Source organism: Podarcis pityusensis, assembly GCF_964106645.2.
Source record: "Podarcis pityusensis genome assembly, chromosome: 7".
NCBI classification, from domain to species: domain Eukaryota; kingdom Metazoa; phylum Chordata; class Lepidosauria; order Squamata; family Lacertidae; genus Podarcis; species Podarcis pityusensis.
This window is the reverse complement of record NC_138031.1, coordinates 90,936,831-90,963,801: the sequence shown is the minus strand read 5'-3', so window position 1 is coordinate 90,963,801 and position 26,971 is coordinate 90,936,831. Positions and strand designations below refer to the sequence as shown.

Here is a 26,971-nt window from a genome sequence, read left to right as displayed (position 1 = left end):
CACTTACAGTATCCAAGCTAACACAACTTCCATGTTTTATTATGAATCTACTTTTAATTTTTTGGGTTTTTAAAATATTCATTATTTGATATTTATATGGCAAACAGAAGTGTGCAGGAAGAAACCATTGAACAAGTAGAAGAGAGGCAGTTGTGAGATTAAGCACACTAAATTCTGTATTAGATGGTGGTCTAGAGTTTTCTTTTAATTACAAAATATAGAAGTCATAGAAAATTTACTGTATGTAGTTCATTCAAAATTCTAATCACAATTATTCATAATTAATAAAAATGCAAAAGATGGCATAGCATATTATAATTTCTTGCTACAAAAAAATCAATTATTCACTCATTGATCACAACAAAGGAGGGGTTTACAAATGTTTGCATAGTATCTTGGAATTTGTTGTCCAAAATGTCACAAATAAGACCCCCTTTTCATAAAACAAATAGTATTGCTCTCCCATTTCCTCCAAAAGTAGGGACAACAGCAATGAGCCATTTTTTATATATTCCAGTCCAAAAAGGAAGGCTCCATTTGGCCTAAATCTTTATTACCTTTGCAGGACTCTTTTCACATCAAGAAGGTTGAGGACTGGAATCTATCCAAAGAGATAGATTAATATTTGGCTAAATCTGGCAGTACTTTTACATTAGTGGCAAATTGTTTTGCATACACCCTGGCTTGGATTATGCTGTGTGGACATAAAGGTCACAATCTACCTTGTGGATTGTTCTCTTGAGCAAGCCTCATTGAAATGAACATAACAATCCTTTGCTGTGTAGCTCTTGTTAATTTTATTATCTGGGCTTTCACAGAAGGAGTGTGCCTCATGAGCTTATCCACTAACTGTATTTTTTTGTGACCCTTCCACATATTCCTGAGCAATAACTTTAAGGCCCCATCCAGATTTCACAAGATATACTTGTGGGAGTCAGTGGAGAGGGGTAGTAACCATAAAGGGCCTGTCCCAAAAAAAGTTATCAGTTTCATTCTTACTATCCAAAGTGAAATTGGCAAAGCACCATTCAGAGAGCTGGAGAGGGATGAAAGAGTCCTCAGTCTACAATTTATATAACTTTCCACTTTAAAACATTTCATTATTGTTAGTAAGTCTAGATGAGTGTTGATGACATTCAAAGAATATTTTAAAACTATAATCATGTATAAAACATGTCACTATAAGGCACAGGAATAGGGGAGAGAGTACAGACAAGGAGTTGTAATGTGTTATTCTGATACCACAAATGCTAACCAAGTGGTGCCTATGACACACACAAACCGCAGCCTGGGAGCAGAACCAAATTCTCACTGCAATGAACTACTGCAATTTGAGCACTGGGAAAATGTAATAACAGTAGTGGTGCTTTAAGAGGAAATGTTGTAAGTCTGCATAGCAAATAATATGGAGTAGAAAAGCCCTGAGGTAGAGATGAATATATTCCCCTGCCCCAATCCAAAAAGACCAGGTCCCCCCCTCTAGTAACAGACATGAGCATCACACATAGGAAGAACACTGACCTAAAGGGACAATTGGTCTGAACCACGCAAGGCGTATTGTTATGGGCACAATCAAGCCAAGCTTAAGCAGTTTTAAGTCCTCCTCATTTCAATGGGAATGTTAAGCAAAGGCTTAATGAAATAAGGCAAAGGCTGGTGAAAGAATTGAAATTTAAGTGTTCAACATTGGCTGGACCTTGCCCCAAGTTTTCCAAACTTCCATGTTTCCATGAGTTAATATTACATTTCTGCCCCTCGCCCCTCAGAAATGTAGTAGCAATATTGGGAGATAGTACAAATGAGTTACAAACAGGTCAAACCTCTGCTTCCTCTGCTTCACTTTTGTTGTGGAAGAGTCTGGAAGGTCAACTGATGCTGAACAAGGTAGCCATCATTGAACACATAAAGTTTCCCATCTATAGGGCTGTAGTTGATACTCTGAATTGTTTCTAGCATTTTATCTAGAGTGATGCTTGTTCTGCCTTCTCTTCCTGTGTTTGTGTCATATGTGTAAAATATTTCCTCCTTCCTAGTATTGATGGGCCTTGTGGCATAGAGCACACCACACACAACAAAAGCATTGGACACGGCTGGCTTGTACTGCCTTGTTTCCCATGTACTGATCACCTCAAGAGTTGTTTCATTAAGTCTGCTAATCACGATATTACCTGTGCTAGCTTCTTTTGAGTAAATTACCCACAATCCATTCTCATCCACAGCAAAATCCAGATCTTGCCATGACACCCCTGCATATGAGAACCGATTGTTAAAAGCAGCATCTGGAAGAGTTTTCTTCAGCACCACAGTATTGGTGCTTAAATCTAGTTTGCTCATATCTCTTGAGCCATGTTGGTTAAAATACATATAGTTGTTGTAAGCAACCATGCCACTGCCCTGGCCATATAGAATTCTAAATTGATTAGAGTATCTGAACAGCAATAAATTATCAAAGGAATCATGAAGTCTATAATATTCCAGGTATCTTCCATCAGTGTTCAGTGGCGCAACCCAATAGAGCTCCTTTTCAGGGTTCAGTGGAGAGGTATATCTTCCCCAGGCACCATATTTGTAGTCAAATCCTCTCCAGTTTAGCTGAATCACAAAGGGCTGGCTGGCATTTGCAATTCCACCATGACTGCAGCTTCCTGAAACCAACCAAAAACAGAGTGTGTTGCACATATGCAGTTCAAAGATTCTGAGTATCTCTGGCAGTGAAATAACTTATGTCTCTAAAATCTTCACCTCTCACTTGCTTTGTGCCCTCAGTCACTCACCACCACTTCCTCACCCTCATTTCTACCTCCCATCCTGCTCTTGGCTAGTTATTACCTCTCGTGTCACAGGACCCTCGCTCCAGACCAGGTGTCTTGGCAACGCATCAGTTTGGAACATATCTAGAGAAAACCTATTGCAATCACGGGGGTTTCCCCCCAGAGATTAAATGAATCATTCCGGGCAAAATTGACTAAGAGTGTCATGTCCAGAAGGATGGCTGTGTTTCAGTTCTCATATTGTTTTGCAAAGTGTGGATTAAGCAGGTTTGCCTTTAAATGTGAATTGAATTGACTTTATCCACCATTCTGACTCCCAAGCAAACATATTGCTAAAACAGGAGGACAATGCATTCCCAGGGTCAATAGTATTGAAAAGAAATGGTTGTTAACGTAACAACATCAAGCATTTATATAACACTTTAGAGCGTTTCTAGATGGGGGGGGGGCAACCTGTGGCCCTCCAGGTATTACTAAACTACAAAACCCATCATCCCTGACTATTGCCCATTCTAGCTAGGGCTGATAGGAACTGGAGTCAAACAACTCCTGGAGGGCCATAGGTTCCCATCATTGCTCTAGACAAAACATATTACCATTTGGCAAAACTGCTTCTAGGCTGTACTATTTCAGAATGCACAGGAGAAGGGCATGATAGAACCTCCACCTCCGAAAACAATAAAAAACACCTGCACATAGAAAACTAGCATGTCAGGTAGAAAGCTAAATCTTGTCCTTTAATATGCAATCCTCTACCTGCAATATGAAGTTGTGGAGTTCAACCTCCTGATCTGATTGTAGTGAGTCTATAAGACAAATGTCACTCAGGGCTCATCCACACTTCCATTTGTTCCTGGTAAAACCCAGGGACCCATGCTTTCTAGACATGGGGCAAGTGGAAGTGTGAACGAGCCTTTAGTCACCCTTACAACAGCTCAGGCCAGTGTTGATTGCTATCCCCAGACTATTGATGGGAGAGTTGCCAAATCCAACCCTGAGAGATAGGTAGCCGTGTTGGTCTGCCATAGTCAAAATAAAAAAAAATCCTTCCAGTAGCACCTTTAAGACCAACTAAGTTAGTTCTTGGTATGAGCTTTCGTGTGCAAGCACACTTCTTCAGATACACACAATGTGTATCTGAAGAAGTGTGCTTGCACACGAAAGCTCATACCAAGAACTAACTTAGTTGGTCTTAAAGGTGCTACTGGAAGGATTTTTTTTTATTTCAACCCTGAGAGAGCATGGTAAGGCAAAAACTGAACTGGGGACTGCCCAACTCACATGCAGTCAACATGATCTCAGCTCTTGGCATACCTACACTTCTGTACTTAGAGTTATATATACCTCCATCAGCACAATACAGGAATATAATATGTAGTTTTATGATCCGGGTTTACTGCTAAATGTTGTGCCACTTACCAGCTCGCTAAATCAATGGGAGCTCTTTACACAGCAGAGAAGCCACTATAATTTATAGTTTGCCCTTAACTGTCAACACATTATGAATTAGTGCACCTAAATCAGTAATGTTATTTTCAAATTAAATGCTTATTAACGGCATGCATAAATCTGCAACTTACTTTTTAAAAAGCTGCAAAAAAGATATAAAAATGTCCACAGCAAGTTGCAGAGATTCAGCCTAAAATAATTTTTCATGTCATTAAACCAAGCACGGATCTAGCTTCATCTTAATAATTCATGCATTGTTTCATAAATAAAAAACAATCATGTATTCAGCCAAAAGGCTTTTTATGGTACAAAAGAAATAAGAAGATCTTATTTTTCCCCTTAAAGAGATCTCTTTCCTGAACATTTGTTTGTTCTTTACTTATGAAATAATACATGAATTATTAAAGTTAGAAGTGGGTTTGGTTTATTAACATCAAACATTGTTTGAGGTTCAATATCCAGTCTAGGCTTTTCTTTTTAAAAACAAAACAGCCTTTTCAACATGCACACAACATGCACACAAATAGTCAGGGTAGGTTATGCATTTCTTGTACTAGATCTGAATACTGTGTTGCTGTTGAGTTCCTTTAATGTAGGCATACTGAGCAGAACAGGGTGGGGTGGAGGGGAGTAGAAGAAAACAAAGCATCCTCTCACTTTGTAAATATTGGAAGGCATAAGAAATAAATGTACATCCATTATTCAAGCTGTCACTTGTTTTCAAAGCTTGACCATGGGACAGCATGCATGTCAATGCAGGGGAGTTAAGAAATGTTTCACACACAACTAGGGGAATTAGCAGATATATGTTCATATACTTAGTAAACTCCTGTGGTCCCCCACAATATGCTGGAGCCATGCTAGTCTTTCTTTCACCTCAAGTATAACTCACAGATAACGGGGACCCCTCATACTTTCCCATGACACGTACACAGTCATCAGGAAAAGCTTAGCAAAGCACTTACAAATTTCAGGGAATCTCAGAAGCACACAGCATATTCACACACATGTACCCACAATCCTTGCAATGTTTGAAGGGGCACTAAGAGAGTATATGGGTGCTTTTCCAGATACTGAGGACTGCAGTTCTGGGAGAGGAACCAGGGATCTTTCTTCCCTTTCTTAAACAGCAAAGACTGAAAGTCATTGTGGTGGAAGTGATTTGAGCACAAGCCTTTGCCCTGAAAGACAAATGCTTGAAGTCATCTTCAAGCACTACATTTTGAGCTCAGGAAACCCAAGAGTGGGACAGGCAGCAGGGACATATCCACGAGCTGCATCCCTCTGTCACCTTTCCCATCACCTTTTAGCACAGGGAAAGCAATCTTCTGAAGCAGGGAGACTTCCATACATGCTTTTCAGATCCCTGGACAAACACGGCTCTCAAAGGTTTTCCCAAAGCACAGCAGGCTCCCTGCTTCAGACCACCTTCTGCAAATTGGAAGGAAATGAGCATACTCCTCTCTGGACCCTTCTCACGTACTTGCTAAACCATCAAGGCCATCACCAAACAAAGAAATTTTCAGTGTATCTGAAGAAGTGTGCTTGCACACGAAAGCTTATACCAAGAACTAACTTAGTTGGTCTTTAAGGTGCTACAGGAAGGAATTTTTCTATTTCGACTATGGCAGACCAACACGGCTACCCATCTGTAAAAAGAAATTTTAAGCACTTTCATTATTCTCAGGAGTCTTTGAAGTACCGTAAGTCATGAAAGCTAAAGCAGGATAAAACTGAAATAAGCTTAATGAGATCCATGCTAAAACACTCTTTCTTGCTCTTTCCTGAATTGTCTAAGTCTAAGACTTAAACTGCAAGAGGCTTTCATCATAACTTTACATGAAGGGAAAGGGAGAAGGGAGAAGAGGTGGAGACAGACAGGCAGGTGTCACTAGCACATTAGACCGCTTTAGGCAACAGCTTCCCAGAAACAGGACAGGTGTAGGCATGGGCATAGCCAGGGGGCAGGGGGGCATCCGCCCCCCGTAAATCAATCAAAATCTCTACAAATCATTACACATGTGAGGTTCTCCCTCCCCTAACAAAAGCCTGCCCCCCTAACAAAAATCCTGGCTACAGCCATGGACATAGGATAGCTCCATTAAGATTCCTACTCAGCCCTGAAGCTCATTGGGCATAGAATCATAGAATTGTAGAGTTGGAGCAACCCCTAGGGTCATCTAGGAATCTTTTGCCTAACATGGGGCTTGAACCCATGATCCTGAGATTAAGAGACTCATGCTCTACCAACTGAGTTACACCAGCAACCATTGGTTACTTCTCAGTCTCACAGGAAAGTATAAATGACATTAGACTTGTAAAACACTTTTTCACATTAGAAAACACTACAGGAAAAAATAATACCCTGCCATCTTATCTATAAGGTGTGCATGTGTAAAGAGGGCAGATGCACCTACAAGGCAGCAGCTCCCTTTTTTGAAACAGGTGCACTTGTTCATGGCATTATAATCATGTTTACAGTAGTCAGTGGCCATGCTAGAAGTCAGAGGCATATCAAATATGCTTTTATTTAGCACTGATCTACAGTGAAGTAATTGTGTAGATAAGACAAAAGGCTATTTTTGGAGGGGAGAATTGTTAAACAGATGAAAATGTCAATGATTTGCCAAAATGTTCTTCAGAAAATGAGGGTGTAATTCAGTATGCCAAATGCTTTTTTCTTCCTTGGAATGAGCATTGAGTTAGAAATTTGCAAGCAAAATGGAGGACATATTTTGTTTTAACATTGCTGCAAACTAGGCTAATCCACTCTATTGAGCACAGCCACAAGAGAAGCTTTACAACAGAGCATCGCACGAGGTGACTTTCTAAAGCTCTGCCATAGCCGTTAAACTTTATATAGTCTCATTAGATTCATAAGCTTAGACAGCTCTGGGATTTCCTAGGCAGTCTTCACACTCGCCACAAAATATCAAGGAAAGAGAGAGGAGAAAAAGGAAAGCATTGGAATCAGGACAAAAAAATCACCCAGTTTAATACAAACATTATAAATATAAGATGAACCCAAAGCAAATGGAAGCCAAATGGGCTGGCAGATATACACATGGAGCTAAGTTTGCTGGGAGAATGTACTTAACTATCTGCTCTCACCTGCTTTGATGAGTGCAAGGAATCTGTAAACCCACAAAGCCCCCACCCACTTAGAAAGCAAGGGAAATTACAGGGTCCTCCTGCTCCCCAGCTAACTGGGTGTTGCAGTCAAGTCAGGGGCAAATTAGAGATTACATGCAAATGTAGGTAACAATAAACCCCCAACAACCTTGTTTTAAAATAATATGGAAAAGTAGCCTTGCTGTGGAGGGCAGTAATTTTAAACAAATTAGTGGCAGACTAGTTTCTTTTGTTCAGACTTACTCTGACTGCTTTCCCCCATACAGATGTATATTTATTGTGAAAGCTCATCCAGCAACCCCCCCAAAAAGGATGAAAATACAGCTAGTGGGAGAGATTTTTGTGTGTCGGAAAATGACTAGTGCAAAAAGCATAGAGCCTCTCCCCCTGCACACACAACTCTGTGACTCAAAATTCGAGTTTCTTAGCTGTTTCTTGAAGGAGAGTAATGCCCTTTCTGGGCTTCAGAGGTGTTGTTTCAGATCTTTTGTATATGTGTGTATGTTTTAAATCTCTCTCTCCCCAGCCCCACTTGACCTGACAGACAAAAGGGTTCCTCATCCTTCAGAGAGAAAATGCAGCTGCTGCCTGAAAGGCAAGTAAGTTCAAGAAGGTATTTTGAACAATGAAACTTTGTCTTCCATCACTTCATTTATCCTTCTAGCAAGGAAACAGAAGCATGTGGTGAACAAAAATAATAAGATCTTTCTGAGATGAATTGCCCTTCATACAAAACACGTAACTTTTTTCCTGACCCACTTTGTACCTTATAATCCAGGGACTGTTTCCTGTGGGCCTCTAGATATTATTAGACTACAAATCCCATCCTCTCCAGCCACTGAACACGCATGTTAGGACAATGGTGGCTGCAGCCCAACAACACTGGAGGGTCACAGGTCCCCACAAGCATGTAAAGTACCAGAGACTGTCCCATCACGAGGGAATGGGCAGCAGCCGCCTACTCAGAGGGCAAATCCTGGGTCCTGTGAAAATGGCAGCAGAGATAGTTCAGCAGAATGGTGTGCTGTTCACCAGAAGATTTTCTGAATAAGCCCAACTGAGATGAAGGGAGCCGTCCAAGAGCATAACAGAAGCCACTACACTACCTGATGGGTCAGGGGTCCCTGTTAATCTGTGGTCATTGAAGTGTCTTCTACACTTTGCCATGGTGATTATCTGAGACTGATTTCCCTTATGGCCCATTTCATTAGCATACTGCAAGCATACTGATAGTGCAGGAAATGTATTTCCCAAGATTGTGATGAGCAGGAGATCACAAAGGCAGTTTCAGAAGAGAGTCACTGCAGAAAGATCAACAAGATCCTCTATTATGTTATGTAGATAACTTGAATGTATTAAATTCTGGCATCAGTAAGTTATCACGGAATCTTGCTACCTCTGACAAAGGTCCCCCGCCTCCAAAATTAGGAGCCATTCTGGAATGTGGTAAGAGTCATTGAGCTAAAGCTCAACGGGTTGGGTAGGGTGGGAGACTCATTCAGGAACCTTGTAAGCAATCTGCTTAATAAACTGAAGTCAAAATTTTGACCGTTCTTTGTACTTTTGAAAAGTGGGGAAGTGTTTTATTCCAGCATTTTTCTGCGCATTTTACCATGTGGCTTCATTTAGGTACCAAGTCATGTCTCAGTGTTTTTTAGAGTTGCAGTCACACACAACCTGGAACAATCTAAGGGGTCGGGAGCCTTTGGTGTTTTTTAGAGTTGCAGTCACACACAACCTAATCATTATCAGGATTGGTGTTGCAGGCCAAATTTGACAGGTGGGAAAGGCCACCCACTGTCAATCACATGATGTCACCATGCCATCCAGTGCCAGGTGTTTTGAAGTCCCAAACCTTCCAAGGTGCTGCTGAAATTGAGGCCTCCCCCTTCCTTTTAGAGTTCAAAAGGGCTTACTTCTGGTTGGTTAGGATATTATTTACTTATTTACTTTCAGAAGCATTTTAATCCCTGTTTCATTGCAAAATGAAGAATTTCTCCATTAATTGCCTGGTCCTCCTCCTCTCTGCTCTTTTTCTCATTCACTGCAAGGAAGGATGAAAATGGCCACAGTGTGACATGCTGAGGGCTGGGCAAATGAATACTAAAGATAATTCATTCACAATATATGTAACAAAATGAAAAGTTTTCAGGAAAGAAGCCTCAGATCTAATTATTTACCCTGCCCTCCAAGAATGGAAAATATGAAAATATACTTCTGCAACATACGTTCCATCATCTAACAAAACAAATACTTACCAGGAGGGATGTAGTGGCTGGTGGTGCTCTGGTTTGTATTCGCTTCACATTCTTGCAATTTATTCTTTAGAGCCAGAATTTCTCGGCGGACTGCAAGGATGTTATGCTTATCCAGCGATTCCAGTTCATTCACCATAAGACTCAAATTCTTAATCTAGGCACATAAAATGGTAGGAGTGACTTTTGGTTATGCTCAAGTTTGTTTTGCAAACTCATTTTTGCTGATATTTTAATAAAGGATGTTACCAAGAGTGCAGTAAGTACAGTGGTACCTTGGGTTAAGTACTTAATTCATTCCGGAGGTCCGTTCTTAACCTGAAACTGTTCTTAACCTGAGGTACCACTTTAGCTAATGGGGCCTCCTGCTGCCGCCGCGCCGCCGGAGCACAATTTCTGTTCTCATCCTGAAGCAAAGTTCTTAACCCGAGGTACTATTTCTGGGTTTGCGGAGTCTGCAGCCTGAAGCGTATGTAACCTGAGGTACCACTGTAATTAGAAATTGTGCATTTCTAACAATAAATTTTATGCCATCACCATTAATGTAGATAGATGTATGACAGGTGCTCAGTGTCACATAGAAATCTTTTGGCTTTTGCAAATAGCTTAGGATAAGGTTACTAATTTGCTTTAACTTCCTGTTTTGTTTTGTGTGCATGGTTTTGTTCTTTTACTGTGAAGTGCCTTGAACAAAATGAGTGAGCGATTGGATGCAAATTTATGAATTCTTTTCAGTGCTCAGTGTGGGAATAGTTACTAATTTTTTTACAGAGCAGGCTACTTGTGGAGCTTTGATTGGTCCATGGTAATTATTCTGGACCACATAGCTCCCATTTCCTCCTTAGGGCCTGGATCCTTCTCCCCCTTACTCTTGACCCTTATTCCAGCCCCACTGTTTCATCCTTGACACTTTTCTCTTATTCATGGATCAGCCATATTTTCCAGTCCTTGTGTAAACTGGCTAGGAAGGGAGGGAATAATTTCTACCTTTGGTTATATGTGCATAATTTCAGGAGAATCATATTAAAGCTACTGGAGATTTTATCAGGAGAAACTGTGGATCTTAACAAAGCTTTTACCATACCTCTCCATACAGCTGCTCAACAATCACATTGCTTCCCGTTAGCGTACTTTTCAGCTGTGTGACTAGCCTCTCCATTTCACTGATTTCCAGTTTCATCAGTTGGAAGTCCAGTTCAGTGTAAGAAATGCTCATCTTCTCCATGCGCTCAATCTTGATGGTTAGGTTTACAATCTTTTTTTCATACATTGCAATTTCTTTGGTGTACTTGGTAATCTATACATATACACAGGAATGTATTCCATTTTAGAAAATGTATTTAAGATACCTTTTAAAAAGATAAGTTTTGCCCCACTGCACCTCTGTAATCTCGCCAAGATCAAAATATGATTACTTGGGTACCACTGAGCACAGAAGCTTATATAACATTGCTGTGGATTCTGGTCTAAAAATAAAGACAAAGATTACAGATAAATGACATAGATAAAGAAGAATGTCTGCAGGATAGGGAAAGTGTAATCACTGTTCAGCTACATTTTTCTCAGTGGGTTTTAATTTTTATTGAGTTCAACAGAAAAGTGCCTCCAACTGTGACAGAATGACATAGATGATCCTTATCCATACTTTAAAAAAAAATATCTGGTGAATTCATCAATCAAGTGCAATCGATCACAAGAGCTTTTAGGCAGAAATACATTTACATAGATTACCTACCTGACCAATTGCAGGGGCCAACACTGCATACACACGCTACTTTCTATATCTAAAGATGTTTTGGAAGCCTGAGTACTGAGTATCCATGGAAATTAACTAGGTAAAGTCCCATTCTCGGAACCAGATGCCCCTAGGACAAGGCAGAGAACCCCAAGAGTCCCTGCCTATAACTACAGACGAAATGGATGTATAGGACACATGATCTGCATTACAGCCTTCCTTTTATTTCACACCAGTTAACTATCATGGTATCACCTATCACAGGGAAGGGAAGAAGTTTGAACCACCCAGTTCAAGTTGGTTGCTGAGATTCCTGCAAAGCATGTAGAACTAAATAGGCCTTCACAGAACAGCAATTAGGGAGTGGGGCTGGTTGAATTTTCAGGAGGGTTAGGGGAATGAAACCTGGAAGAATGTGAACTCAGGGTGTATGGGAACATCATAGTAAAAAGTAAAAAGTAAAAATGAACAATGTTTCACAATCATGACCTTATAATTAGATTTAGATTATCACCAAACGTATCATTTGTACAGTTCTGTTAGCTGAGTACATGTGGTGAACAATCCAAAGCCATACAGGTTATTTTTGGGTCATGTCACCCTCTAGTTAACCCTTCAGATTGTGATATTTAATAGGTTTTCAGGATGATTGACTGTGTAAAAGAAATCCTCAGCATTGTGATTCCAGTGTGAGATTACAAGAGGACATACCGGTGCAATGTAAGCACGTCTCAAACAGATGCTTGGAAGTGTAGTGCCTGGGGCACCTAGCCATTTTCAAGAACAGTTATGCATTTACAAGATCCATCAATCATTTGCTGCTGGAAATAATAAGAAAGGTGATGACTTGAATAATGTTTTTATATAGAACAATAACAAATGAGGTTGCATTTATTTTATGTCTTTACCAAATGACCTCAACTATGAAACAGAAGCCTCAAAAAGCTCTTTATTTTTCCTGTATAAACAATTCTCTTTAACACCCCTGTAGAAAAGCTTTGTTTTCATGTCTGACCCGATCTGTTATCTGCCAAGATTATGTCAGAGGATGTGTCGCTCTGCATCTAGCTTGAGGGTTTGTTGCCCTGCTAGGCTGAATTGTCCAGCTGGACTGTGGAGCCGCAAAGGTTTGGGGCAGGGCTGGGGGGTTTCTTTTTCCAGCTACCATAACTTTAATCACATAGTGCTCCACAGGAGAACAACACTGTTTGGTTTCAGAAATTTCATTGTTTAAAACTATCCTTAAACAGCTTTCAACTGGGAAGACGACTTTTTCTGTAATCACTTATTTTGCTGAATAGCTCAAGATAATTCGCTAGTAAGCACAAATGATTAAAATGATTTTTAAAAAGTTCCTATCAAAATTATTCATGTAGGTTGTTAAATTATTTTTGTAGTCCTACAAGTGGGACCCCATTAAGAATGAAGCCAATGGCTGATTTTAGTCCTTGCCCATCCCTTCTTAACTTCTGCAAGAAATCTGTCACTGCTGGAATAGATGACCCTTTATGATTATGCGATTCTCAGTCTGTTGTCTGATTCTTTGTGAAGTCAGGTGAGAAAGCCTTCACAGCCTAATTCCTATACTTCCAATTTTTCTGTTCAGGATGGGATTTTAAACTTTATTCAGGCCCATATTTTAAATGTATGTTCAACTCTCATACATGGGCCCTGGAGGAATAAATTGCAATTAATATATCCTCTCCTGCCTATTAAATCCCATCCCACAGTTAGAGAGGTGGACCTTTGGGTGACAAGGAAATCAAAGGTGTGCTAAACAAGAGAAGGAGATGGCAGAGAAGCTGAATGAATCACTTGCATCTATCTTCATAGAAAAGCCTATAGCACAGATCTCTGTGCCTGAATAAACTTTCAGTCTGAGGAACAAATAGTGGTTACAAGAGACAAAGTTCTAGATCTTATTGAGAAAAAAAAACCTAAAAAAATCTGGAAGTCTGGATGTTATCCACCCAAGAGATCTTAAATGACTCAAACGTGAATTTGCTGTCAAAATATTTTTTAAAAACTGAAACGTATGTATGTATGTATTGTATGTAAGGGACGCGGGTGGCGCTGTGTGTTAAATCACAGAGCCTAGGACTTGCTGATCAGAAGGCTGGCGGTTTGAATCCCAGCGACGGGGTGAGCTCCCATTGCTTGGTCCCTGCTCCTGCCAACCTAGCACGTCAAAAAAGTCAAGTAGATAAATAGGTACTGCTCTGGCGGGAAGGTAAACAGCGTTTCCGTGCACTGCTCTGGTTCGCCAGAAGCGGCTTAGTCATGCTGACCACATGACCCGGAAGTTGTACGCCAGCTCCCTCAGCCAGTAAAGCGAGATGAGCGCCGCAACCCCAGAGGTGGCCATGACTGGACCTAATGGTCAGGGGTCCCTTTACCTTTATGCATTGTATGTAGAGAGAGAGAGGGAGAGAGAAATATTGCTGACCTTCTCACAAAAATATTTAACTTGTCTCTAAGATCAGCCTCTGTACCTGAAGACTAGTTAGTGGCCAGGGTAATACCGTTTTTTAAAAAGGATCCAGGCTGGATCCAGGGAACTACAGGCTGGTTACATTAAAACTGGTGAAAAGCATTGTTAAAGATAGAATTACCAAGAATACAGATGGAAGTCCTGCTGAAGATGAACAAACTGGCTTCGGCAAGGGTCAGTCCTGTCTCACTAACTTACTACTACTACTACTAATAATAAATTTTTATTATACCCCGCCCTCCCCGGCCAGAGGGCGGCTAACACCAATAAAATTACAATAAAACATAATGGGGGAAACCCAGTTTATTAAAATACGGGTTAAAATACCATTTAAAATGCAGCCTCATTTTAATAGTAGCCCATAAATCAAAACCATAAGGGGAGGGAAACATAAGGGTCAGACTGAGTCCAAACCAAAGGCCAGGTGGAAAAGCTCTGTCTTGCAGGCCCTGCGGAAAGATGTCAAGTCCCGCAGGGCCCTAGTCTCTTGTGACAGAGTGGGGCCAGTACTGAAAAGGCCCTGGTCCTAGCTGAGACCAATCTAACCACCTTGCGGCTTGGGACCTCCAAAGTGTTGTTATTTGTGGACCTTAAGGTCCTCCACAGGGCATACCAGGAGAGGCGGTCCTGTAGGTACGAGGGTCCTAGGCCGCATAGGTCATAGTGGACAGCTTTCAACCCAGTGTATGGCAGCTGTGAAAGATGCAAATTCCATGCAAATGATCATTAGGAAAGGAACTGAAAATAAATCTACCAGTATCATAAGGCCATTATACAAATCTATGGCATTATTGTACCTGGACAGTTCTGGTCACCTCACCTGAAAAAAGGATATTGTAGAGTTGGAAAAGTTCAGAAACTGGCAATCAAAATTATCAAGGGGATGGAGCACCTCCCTTAGGAGGAAAGGATACAACATTTGGGGCTCTTTAACTTAGAGAAAAGGTTTAAGGAGTAAGGAGAGAAATGACAGAGGTCTATAAAGTTACGCATGGCAGGCATAACACTATAACCCATGGACCATCCAGTGAAGCTGAATGTCAGAAGATTCAGGACAGAGAAAGGAAAGGACTTCTTCACATGTGGCATTATCAGAGGTGCCAATTTGCGGGTGAGATTGAGGGGGCAGATGTTGTGCGTGTGACATCATGACATTAAGTCAGCATATGCTTCAACGTTGGTCCAACATTTCTTGCTCTCTCGCCCGCCCAATACCACTGATGCCTCTTCACATCTCGTACCCCCATACCCAAACCACAATGCCACGGCCACAGCCACTTGGTCTCTTGCACTGCCCCCCCATACCTAAGGTGGCTAAGAGAAGGAGTGCTGGCACCGATGCCATGCTTCTTCTCTGCTGGGCTCCGGTGCATAAGGGGGGCAAGGGCAGCCCCTGAGGGGAGAGTATCCTTGTAGCAGCCAGTGATGTACTTCAAATAGCTTGCGCCTCAAAGTGCACTTCCAGAGAAAGTCAATCCAGACCTGCCAGCAGATTTATGTTTCTACAATGTTCTTTTAAATAAACTCTACATATTGACTTTCTGTGGGTAATAGAAGAATCTTACAAATGAAATGGAACAACATAGAGGAGAAAAAGTTCAGTGTGTAGTTAAAAATGTAATGAGGGTAACACAATGGGTGAATCGGAGGTCATGGTGAATTTAATCACCAATCGTTTTTCTTTTCTTTTTTCTTTTTTTACAATGTGTATTAATCATGGATTGAGTACTTAGTCATTGGAAATCAAAAATAGAAGGAAATAAACATTTATGTTACTTAGTATGTAATACAACAAAGCATTCAAAACTCAAAAAAAAAAAAAAAGGAAAAAAGAAGAAGTGCACTTCCGGAAGTGCAGCCTGGCTTCCTGAAGGATATCAGCAGCCTTAGCCGGCCTTGGTGGAGGCTTGGCAGCAATCGAAACAGGAGATCATGGATTGACATCAGAAGCCGAGGCAGCTTCTGTCAATCAGTGATGTCCCTGTTGGCAGGAGGAGGAGCAGGAGGCGGCTTGATGCTCGGCCTCCTTCTCCCTCTCAATATGGAGAAAAAAATATTGAGGGGGCTGAAGACACCTCTGCCCCTAGTAGTTGGTGCTATGCTGCATATATATACTGTGGGATTCACTCACACAAGAGGCAGTGATGGCACCTACATGGATTAGACAAATTTATGGAGATTCTTGGCATCTAGGGCCAGATCGTCCACTATCAGTTGGTGTTTCCTTGCCCTGGCTCTTCATGGTTCCCATTCAGCCAACACAACTCCTTCCTGGGCCAGGATCCTCTCTTCTCTGCAGACAGGGACATTCGTCAACAAGAGGACAGAGGTGAACATATGTAAGCCTCACCCTGGGCAGGTGTGTCATAATTCCTATTACTTTAAAGAAAATTGTTTAAGCAAAAAACAAATGTTCCCAGAGAACTGTCTCTGTCTCCACCACCTCCCTGTTGTAGATTTTTTTTTTATGCTTAAACTTCTTATCTCTTCCTGATTATACTGTTAGAAAGTTTATTAATATTTATGGCCAGAATTTATAATTTAGTGTTCTGTCTTTCCTCCTGATTAATTCAAGGACACTTCATTTGTTACGACGTCTGGTTCCTGGAGCAGTCAAATAATTTCTCCTGGACACCTAATTGAAACCCTGAATATTTTTCATCAAGCAGCCAATGTCAAATGCTGGTTCTTGGCTGCATGAGGTATTTCCACCCCCAAACCTCACCCACCCCCACTTCCTCGAAATTACAGATGTAGGGGCTTATTTGTGGGGCTTTTAATGAATGTTGCAAGGGAAAGGCAGCAGAATTCCTATAGCAAACCACAAAACAGCAAAAGGCTAAGCAGCTTTGCTTTAATTAGACAGCCTCATGACCACATGAAAACAACCCACTGTTGTGCAGCTTCACAAGGCAGAGGGAGCTGTTGAATCCCCCACCTTCAGGTCTTGCAATATTTTCAGACAGAAAGGAGGAGTATCAGGTTATTATCACCCTTCTTTTGTGTGAGAAGATCCACCTTGCTTTCCCCCATAACTACCTGCCACAATAATAACAGGAGCTTCCCTTGCCGTTACAGTAAAAGCGAGGCTAATCAGTATGTTCTGTATCCACAGACACCCCCCAACCCCAGTATGTTAAGCAATATGCTTAATGTGGGGCTCTCAACCAAGGAAAACATTTCACTTGATTAACTGGCTGCTTTTTAACCTCTGATTTTATTAATTACGCCTGCACAGAACCTCAGGACATGTGCCTTTTTGAAAGTTAAAGGAAGTATAGGTTACAATGCAATGTGACAAAGCTAACTCTCGTTCTTTGAAGGAAAGGCCATTTTTAATCTTTTCCTTTGTGTTTCTGACTTTTGTTCAACCCCATGGCAAGTTCTGTTTTGTCTCCCATGCTAGTCAACATCTATTTTAATCCATTGGATGACCTCATCTGGATATTTGAAGCATGTTACTATCAGCATGCTGATGAAAGTCAACTCTTTCTCTTCATACTATCTGTCAGGGAACTGACATCGGAGCTAGAGGTGGAGGGGAGGCTCTCTAATGATGCTGGAGAAGGGCCCAGCAGGGAGAGAGGCAGCTCAGCAGATGGGGAAGCAATTCAGTGCAACACCAGGAATAAGGAGGGGCAGATGGGGGAATCGGAGAGAGGGCTCCCAGACTCTTCACTGGACACCAGCGGGGAGAGCACTGGTCCTCCGCTACCCACACCCTCCCTGCGCAGGAGACTTCCGCGCAGAGAAAGTAGGAGGAGACTGGGTGTCAAACAACTTTTATGTTGGAAAAGGCTTAAGAAACACCCACTGACGGATTCTGCTAGCGACTGAGGCAGCCACGAATTGAAGGGCGGTCCAGACAGAAAGGTTTAACAAGGCAACATAGCCAGGAGAGGCGGCAACTTACGCACGAGCAACCCCATACCATTATAGCAATCCGTCAGTCCCTGACGTTGCTTGTGCACAGCGGCAGGCAGCATCATGAGCAAAACCGGAAAAGCTGGCGCCACGGAGGGAGCAGCAGGAGTGCCAAATCTGGTGGAGAGGAACCGAGATTTGGAGCAGCATGTGGCTCTTCTAACGGCGCGGCTGGACGAAAGGCGGGCTCAAGATGCACAGGTCAGACCCACCCCCGTAGCAAGGAAGGTACCGGGACTGGTACACAAATTTGGAGGGAAGCCTCAGGACTATAGTGCGTTCCGGACGGAAATAGAGTACGCTTTGGAACTGCAGCAGAATGATTTTGCAGACGACGGGGAGCGGGTGGCTTATATTGTTGGGCATCTGCAGGATGGGGCCAGGGAATGGATCAGGCCCCTAATGGCAACGCAGAATGCTGCCTTGAAGGACCTGAGGAAATTTTTTCAGGCGATGGACGCAATGTACTCCAGTGATGTGCAGCAAAGTGTGACTCGGCGGGAACTGATGAACTGTAAACAGGGGCACCAGTCAGTTAGAGACTACTGGTCATGCTTTGCCATGTTAGTTCACCGGCTCGGGTGGGAACTGGACTCTGAACCCATTCAAATGTTGTTCGAGGAGGGGTTGTCCCCAACGGTGAAGGACGAGCTTTCCCGCGCACCCCGCCCACGGTCGATGGATCAGCTGACCAAGGCTGTGCTTGCGATTGGTGTAAGGCAGGAAGCGCGAGCTCAGGAGAAGCGGGAAGGGAGAGAGCAACGTTACCATGACTACCGCATTCCTGAAATACCAAGGCAGCCTTCCCCGCCGACGGAGCCAATGGAAATAGATGGGGCGCGCGCGCGGGAGGTTTCAAATTCCAGCGACGGTCGCAAGAAGGAGGGAAAGGATTGGAAAACTAATAAGAAGTGTTTCCTCTGCCAGCGGCCAGGACATTTTGCCAGGGTCTGCCCTCAAAGAAAGGCCTGGCAAGGAATGGTGGGAGCTGCAGGGGGTGAGGAGGAGGTGGAAAAAGCAAAGGAGCCGGGAAACGACAACGCTTGGCTGCCACGCAGAGGGCACAGCAGCCAGGCCAGCAACCAATAAAAGTGCCCCAACCAGACCCCCCCAGGGCGGCTATAGCCATAGAAGTGGTGCTAGAACTCCCGAATGGGCACCCAGTCAAGGTGAAAGGTCTGTTGGATTCAGGCAGTTCCTGCAATTTCTTCAGCAAGGACTTTGCACTAGAGCACCAGCTCCACCTGCTGCCCTTAGATTTCCCCTTGCAAGTAACCACCATTGATGGCAGAGAGCTGCTGGGAGGGGAAGTGACACACCAGACCCCACCAATGAGAATGAGGGTTTCCAGGCACTGGGAGACCATCGCCTTTCACGTAGCCTCACTGGCAGGGCCCCCAATAATATTAGGGAAGAACTGGCCGGACTCACTAGAAACGACGTGTTCGCACAAACTAAAATCCGGGAAATCCGAGATGGAAGAGAAACCCAGGGAGGGTTTGAGGAGAAGGAAGGGGTGCTGTACTATAAGGGGGCGCTGTATGTACCAGGGGAGACCCTGACGGGGGAAGGTACTCAAACAACTCCACGACAATCCCACAGCTGGACACTTTGGACAGCACAAAACCATGATGCTTGTCACCAGGCAGTTCTGGTGGCCCAGGGTGAGGGAGGATGTACGGGAATATGTACGGGGTTGCGACCGCTGCCAAAGGGCAAAGGGGGAGCAGGCTGCCCCCGCAGGATTACTGGAACCCTTACCCACGCCGGGAAAACCCTGGGAGGTGGTGTCCATTGATTTTATGACCCATCTGCCCAAGTCCCGGGGAAAGACAGCAGTCATGGTAGTGGTCGACTTACTGACAAAAATGTGCCATTTTATAGCCTGCTCACATGCGGTTACGGCAGAGGAAACAGCCAGGTTGTTTGTAGGTCACATCTTCAGGTTGCATGGGGCTCCCTCGAGGGATATCTCCGACCGCGGGAAACAATTTACTTCCCGGTTCTGGAGGAAGCTCATGAGCTTGCTACAGGTCGAAGTGGGCTTCTCGACGGCGAGACACCCGGAAACCAACGGGCAAGCAGAAAGAGCGAACAGTATACTCCAGCAATACCTACGCTGTTACGTCAGCGAGAGGCAGAACGATTGGGTGGAGAAACTAGCGCTGGCTGAATTTGCGTACAATAACGCTGAACATGTGTCCACGGGAATGAGCCCGTTCATGGCCAATTATGGGTGTCACCCCAGGGCCTTCCCGGGGAGTGGGGAGGAAAGTTGGAGCGTGCCTGCGGCAGAGCAGTTTGTGGAAGAAATGGAGGCCCTGCACCAGCAACTTAAGATGAACTTGGAGCGGGCCAAGGAAATTTACAAGAGGCAGGCAGACAAGCACCGTAGGGAAGGGGAAACCATACGGGTGGGGGACAGAGTGTGGTTGTCAACCCAAGGGTTACCCTTTAAGGGGGGGTGCAAGAAGTTGCAGCCCAGGCGGCTGGGACCGTTTGAAGTAACACAGCAGGTGAACCCCGTGGCATTCAAGCTCAAGTTGCCTGACAGCATGAAAATACACCCGGTGTTCCATAGGTCCCTACTCTCATCGTACAGGGAGGGGCGGGAATTCCCGGGGCGAGAGGGAGAAGTCACCACACACCCGCAGGTAGAAGAGACGGAGCACCACCACTTGGCCACGGAAATACTTGATTCAAGGTGGCGAGGACGCCAGGTGGAGTACTTGGTAGCTTGGGAGGGAGAACCCGGGTCGGAAAACACGTGGGTTCCCGCGGAGGCAATTGATGATGGGTATCTGGTGGAGGAATTCCACTGCCTGTTCCCGGGCAAACCCAAACCACTGGCGAGATTCTGGGAGGAGCAATTTGGAACCACAGACGATGAAGATGTGGGTTTTCCTGCCTCCGAGGAGGAGGGAGGAGAGGTTTCGGAGGAAGAAGAATCAGACTGGGAGGCCCACCCCGCGGGAAGGGATCAGAACGGGTGGGAAGCGGGCTTCGAATCCTCTGAGGATGACGACAGCTCCTTCCGGGGGTTCCCCGCATCGTCGGCCGAAGAAAGGGACGAAGTTGGATCAACAGGTTGGGCCGGGGGTGGAGGGGGTCCTGGGGGGGGAGGTGGATGTCAGGGAACTGACATCGGAGCTAGAGGTGGAGGGGAGGCTCTCTAATGATGCTGGAGAAGGGCCCAGCAGGGAGAGAGGCAGCTCAGCAGATGGGGAAGCAATTCAGTGCAACACCAGGAATAAGGAGGGGCAGATGGGGGAATCGGCGAGAGGGCTCCCAGACTCTTCACTGGACACCAGCGGGGAGAGCACTGGTCCTCCGCTACCCATGCCCTCCCTGCGCAGGAGACTTCCGCGCAGAGAAAGTAGGAGGAGTCTGGGTGTCAAACAACTTTTATTTTGGAAAAGGTTTAAGAAACGCCCACTGACGGATTCTGCTAGCGACTGAGGCAGCCATGAATTGAAGGGCGGTCCAGACAGAAAGGTTTAACAAGGCAACATAGCCAGGAGTGGCGGCAACTTACGCACGAGCAACCCCATACCATTATACTATCCAAATCAGAAAGGGCTGTGCAAGTGCTGGAATGATACCTGAACACTGGGATGGGTTGGATGACAGCCAGTAAACTGAGGTTGAATTCTGATAAGACAGAGACTCTGGTGATAAATGGTTCCAGTTCTAAGAAATAGGTGAATGTCATGTTCCACATAGGGTGCCACTCCCCCTAAAAGAACAGGTTTGTAGTCTGGGGGTGCTTCCAAGCTGTAGGTGCTCATGTGGCCTGAGTGGCTAGGCTCAGCTTTGACTGGTTTGCTAGCTGCACCTGTCCTTGGAACAGGGTGGCCTATCAGTCACCCAGAGCTCTTATGCGAGGGTGTGGCATAAGAAATAAAATGATAATAGCAACACTGCCAATAACACACCAGAATTATAACAGCAATGATCAAGTGGTCCCTTAATTCACAGGCTATCTGATTAAGATTATCTGATTAAACTGCAGGAGCCAAAGTCTTAGGTGCTTAATCAAACAGATTAAAGCCTGCAGTTGCCAATTAGACCAGAAAAATATAGAAGGTTGTGTAACGTCACTGTGCACTATCTACTGAGAAGTTATTCTGCACAGACCCTGTGAAACAAATGGGAGCTGATTTCTCCCTCCCTCTCTCTCTCAACTTAGTTTTAAAAAACCAGAAACTATATGTGCTGACTACAGAGGTGTATACTTTTAATTATTTTTAAAAGTAACTTACTTTTGAAAGCTCACTCTCAAATTTATTTGAGAGCTGTTGGGCTAAGATCTCAAGGCTCTCCATCTTCTGCACAGGGAATGTGGTGTCTGGTAAGAACACGGAACATCGGCAAACTTTGTGGTCATCCACAGAACCAGTCACATTAGCAAATGGCTGCAAGAAAATTGGGGTTGGGGGAAATAACATGAATGTTATACAATTATTGACACAAAAGCGTAAAAGCCTGAGAGAACAACTGGCCTGTTTGACTTCATTGGTCATTGATAAGAAACAAAATCTATTTAGTGGGTGTCATACCTGTTGAGCACTCCTTTTCCCTCTTCATGTTGTGTGCTCAAGCAAGTTCAAAGTGAAGAAAAGAGGCTAGATATTTACAGTACATCAGTAATTCCCCAAAGTACCGTACTCATAATTCTATAATTACCACACCACCATTGCTGTTGTTGTGTTGTTGTTTGACATGAAAAAGCAAAACCTGGCCCAACTCCCTGTTCCCTCAATGGAGGGGTCAGATGGGATTACCATGAGGAATTATAAAATATACATCAAGCCATCGTGTCCACGATGAAGACATTGTGTTGACTGGGTTTGATATATTGACGATAATTTCTGATTAAATCCCATAAGATTGTACATTCATGTCCTTTTCATGCCCTTTTGCCTCTACTGCCCATTCCCCTCTTCTTCACGAGTCACGTACACACTTCGACAGACAGGCAGGCGTCCTGGGTCATCTAAAGACTATGGGAAGTTTTTGGTTTTTTTTAAAGACTATGGGAAGTTTCTTTGATGTATATTAATCTAAGGATGTTAATCTTAGGGCCAGGAAACAGATCTCACATTAAGGTGATAATGGTCACTGTCCTCCTGGCCATCCCCCTTATCATGTGTACTGATTGTTTATGGCCTCCGGGGTTGCTGAATTCGCTCCTTTGTAGTTTTTCATTCATTTACCCCAAAAGTATGCATGGATAACTCGTGTTTATAGGTTAACTTTCTCCCCATGTGGGTTTGTGGAAATGCTCAGAAGAAATCTGATTGGTTCCTACCAACACTCTGTAAAAAGCATTTTTGTGAATAAAAACGGCCTGGGCCAGGGGGCTGCAGACTCGGACAAGCACAGACAGACACAATTATACGCACCCTCCCAGAGTCTTGCTGTTTCAAGCCTCTGTGTGTATTCTTATTAATCAGAGTTCAATCCTTCTTTTACTTTGCAAACGCAACACCTCACACTGAACATGGCCTCTAGGCTCTGAGAAGCTGGTGGCAAATTCCACTCCTCACTCTCACTCCAGAAACTGGAGGATTCTTTTAAAATAAAAAATGGAAAAAAGAATAAGTGAAGGGACTGTAGTCCCTTGTCCTGCTCCCAAAACTGTCCCCTGATTTGTCAGTGCTTGGAACTGTAAATATATATTGCTTTCTCCTCCAGAACAACTGGACTCTTTGGAGCCTCCTCCACTTAAAAATGGGGACAAAAGGCCTTGTTCTGCTGCCACCAGGCCCTGGGCTGCTTTGTGCTCCTTGCCACACATAGGCCAGGCTCTGACTGTTGAGAATATTCTTGTGGGTTTTCCTATTCACCTAAAGGCAATAGCTGGCCAGAGTCTGGAAGATTCAGATTATGTCCCTCAGTGGCAGATAACTCTTAAAAGATTGTTTTAAGACGAAGAAGGAGGTAGGAAAGATACCTCCCTGCAGCCAAGGGTGATGCATTCCAAGGCATCTTGGAATGCCTTGCATGCAGTGCACTCCCACTGTGTACAAGCATCGTTAGCATCCTGCAATATGGAATACTACCTTTTGACAGGTTTTTCCCCAAACCAGATTTGGTCTGAATTGAGAAAAAGAATAACTTAGCCGCACAACAAGCTGGTAACGTGTACACAGCAAATAACCCAAGTTGAAGTTCTGAATTGGGGAGCAAGAGAGACTGAGAAAAGACACAGAACGTGCTGAGGTGGGTTTAGGCGGGGGGCGGGGCGGGGCGGTTCCTGTAAATACAAACAGTATCTGGAGGTGCAGAGATGCCTCGCTGGATATTTAATGTGGGACACAGGAACTTGCTTTGTTTGAGCGCTAAAGCTGTCTACCTCCAGTTATGCTAACATTTATACATAAGCTCAAGTATGATATAATATTGTAAGTTTCCAGTGATCCCTCTTTTGAATGGAAACTGAATATGGAGAAGTATCATGCCCTTGGATCTTCCCATCCCTCAGTGAGATGAGGCACATGTAGGCTCCTGCAACACCTGCAGAGAGAGCAGGCAAGTTCCCTAAAAGCAAATTGTGCCTGCTCCGCTAATGAAGAGACAAGGCAGGCATAGAACAACAACAGACAGAGAAAGTCAACAGCAGCTCTGCATTCTTCTCCAGCTTCCTCTGCCTGGTGAAACCTACAGAAGTCTCAACAGAGAAAGCCTGGCTCACCTGCAGCTACTTTTCAGTCAATGACTTTTTGAAGCTAAGCCTGTGGTGGAAGGGTCATCCAGGGTCAGGGGTGGACCAGGTGCCTCTGCAACCTTGTCCAAAATTGCAGGTGCAACTCTTATGTTTCTAAACTGCTCACCCTGCGTTCTGTTTCTTGGTCACAGTTGTTTGGAATGCTGGGAACCTTCCCTGGATGAGATTAGATAGCATGAAAGAACCTAGGATTTCTCTCCCATCCCCCCCGCCTTCCTGTAAGGGTTTGCAACAGATTTATTTCCAACCAATTCAAATTTTATGGTCTTGCTTGCTATTTTTTGTGACCCAGTAGATAGTTCTTACATAATTTATATTTAGTATATTTAATAATTAATAATAATAATAATAATAATAATAATTTTAGTAAGATGATTCATAAAACCTGTTCCAGACACTCCAAGTGTCTCTATTTTCCAGGGACATCCTTGATTTAGAGGAGCCATTCCCATTTCTGATTTGTTTCTGGAATGTCCTCCATTTCCTTAGGATGTCCCTATTTTCATTGGAGAAATGTTGGAGGGTATGGAGTTATCTGACCCCTGAGCCACCTGAAGGCAATCCTTTAATGTTTAATCTTTTTTTGTTTTTATATAAGTTGGAAGCTGCCCAGAGTAGCTGGGGCAACCCAGTAAGATGTGTAAATAAATAGGAAAATGATCATTATGGAATGGGACATCCCTATTTTCATCAGGGAAATGTTGAAGGACATGCTGTTCTACTGGCTATAAATTTGGTGTCACTGAAATAAAGCCTAATTCATCCCTGCCTCCCTTTCCCCTCTTCTTACTGTGTTGTCTGCTCTGTGGTGAGTTCTAAATTGTAAGGCCTTTGGGGCAGGGTCCTGTCCTCCTGTATACTGTGATGGTATAATATAAACACCAACAGCAACACAAATATAAAATAACCCCCCACCCTTTGCTTCCCTCCTGACCTCCCCTATCTTTTGGGGGATTCTTTTTGGAAAATCTACCACAGCACTTAGTTGGGAATCAGCTGCTTTTGAACACTCTCATCCAATTTAACCTGAATAATATTGTGATGATTATGCCAGAAGGAAAAGAACTACAATATATGGAGTTAATGATAAATAATCAAGAGACATCTCTTACCCCAGTTGTTGGCCTTGCTGCAGTGACATTTGCTGCAACTGCACTTTGCAGAAGAAACAGCAGCCCAGCTGCACTGATGGACTTCATCTCCCCAGCTTGGACACATCTGATGAAGAATGAAGAGGGAAGTCTCTTTATAGTGTGGTCTGGGGATTTCCCTTCAGGGGGCTTGCGCTTAGAAGGAATTTGTGCAACTGGTTGGATGACAAAATCAGAAGTGTGAGTCACAATACCACCAGCAACTGAACAAGAACATTTATTTCATTGTTTGTCCGCAATAGTTCTTGCAAAACCCCTTTTGTTACGGCCAACATCTTATCAGAGTGATTACAGAAGACAGAAATACCATTTCCTCCTAAGGTGGGAAGTGATGACTTGGGCTAAGCTGAGCTGGGCAGTTTTCTCTATGCCTGTGGCTTAATCAAGAGCTTTCCAAACTTTTCATGTTGGTAGCACACATTTTAGACATGAATCATTTCGCTACACAGTAATTCAGTTTTACTAGCAAACAGGAGATTTTGGTGGACATACAGTGGACAGGCAGGGTTGATCTACAGGCCTGTGCCATTTATCAACCATGTATCCCCTTCAAGCACATTGAACCCTAATTAAACCCTAAATAGGCAATATGGATCAATCGCCTGCTCCACTGTGGAAATGCAAACTCTGTCAAACAAATAATTTCATATATCACAACATCCACCCCTATTTCTGGAGTAAATGTGATGAACCAAGAGCAGCAATCAACAAAGCACACCCAGGAAGGCAGATTATGCAACTGCAAACAATTATGCTCACCTTGAATGTCTTACAAGGTAAAGGCATTCTTTGAAAGAGAAATACATCCCAACTAGCAATACCTATTTTGCATGCCTGGGGGATTTCCCCTACATTCCTCTCGCCCCAGCTTAGAGATTTCCCTTCTGCCTCTACCTTTGTTTGATGAATTGTAGATTCATACAGAAAGAGCCCCCAAACAGATCACAGTGTCTATATGTCCTCCTTCAACCTGTGCAGATGTTGCACTCCCAATCAGTTAAATACTACTTCTAAAAAAATATAAAATATAAAAAATATTATATTGTTTAATAAAAACTCCCCCACAAAATCAGCCTATTTCATTTGTTACGATTCATAGACTACTAGAGTTGGAAATGATTCCAAGGGTCCTCTAGCCCAACCCCCTGCGGTGCAGGAATCACAGCTAAAGCATCCCTGACAGACAGCCATCCAACCAACCTCTGCTTAAAAACCTCCAAGGTCATGTACAACCTCCCAAGGGAGTCTGTCCCACCATCAAACAGCTCTCACCATCAGAAAATACTTCCTGATGCTTATAAGAATTTATTTTCATGTAATTTGAATCCACTGG

General features: G+C 43.6%; 2 protein-coding genes across 3 annotated transcripts in view; one reads left to right on the top strand and one right to left on the bottom strand.

The window, feature by feature from the left end:
- LOC308481001 (uncharacterized protein) overlaps positions 1 to 26,971 on the top strand; it is a 424,851-nt gene that overhangs the window by 216,164 nt on the left and 181,716 nt on the right. The gene's annotated exons all lie outside the window — the stretch shown is intronic.
- Positions 173 to 25,768, bottom strand: OLFM4 (olfactomedin 4). 2 transcript variants are annotated; one of them, XM_081012974.1, is made up of 5 exons: positions 25,600 to 25,768; positions 22,020 to 22,172; positions 10,692 to 10,904; positions 9,611 to 9,764; positions 173 to 2,645 (listed from the first exon to the last, which is right to left on the bottom strand). In XM_081012974.1, the coding sequence occupies exons 1-5, from the start codon at positions 25,684 to 25,686 to the stop codon at positions 1,837 to 1,839; spliced, it is 1,416 nt and encodes a 471-aa protein (XP_080869100.1). In that variant the 5' UTR covers positions 25,687 to 25,768; the 3' UTR covers positions 173 to 1,836. The 2 variants fall into 2 exon arrangements, with proteins under 2 accessions (XP_080869100.1, XP_080869099.1); XM_081012973.1 differs by lacking the exon at positions 25,600 to 25,768 and adding an exon at positions 23,249 to 23,766 and having other exon boundaries at positions 22,020 to 22,514.

What these genes read in the sequence shown, in the direction of transcription:
- OLFM4 (XM_081012973.1), bottom strand. Translation starts at nt 22,280, where the DNA reads ATGACCAATGAAGTCAAACAGGCCAGTTGTTCTCTCAGGCTTTTACGC. An exon ending in TTGAGAGTGAGCTTTCAAAA is followed by an intron (nt 10,905 to 22,019) that starts GTAAGTTACTTT and finishes GTATATGTATAG; the next exon opens with ATTACCAAGTACACCAAAGA. An exon ending in CAGCCACTACATCCCTCCTG is followed by an intron (nt 2,646 to 9,610) that starts GTAAGTATTTGT and finishes GGTTGGTTTCAG; the next exon opens with GAAGCTGCAGTCATGGTGGA.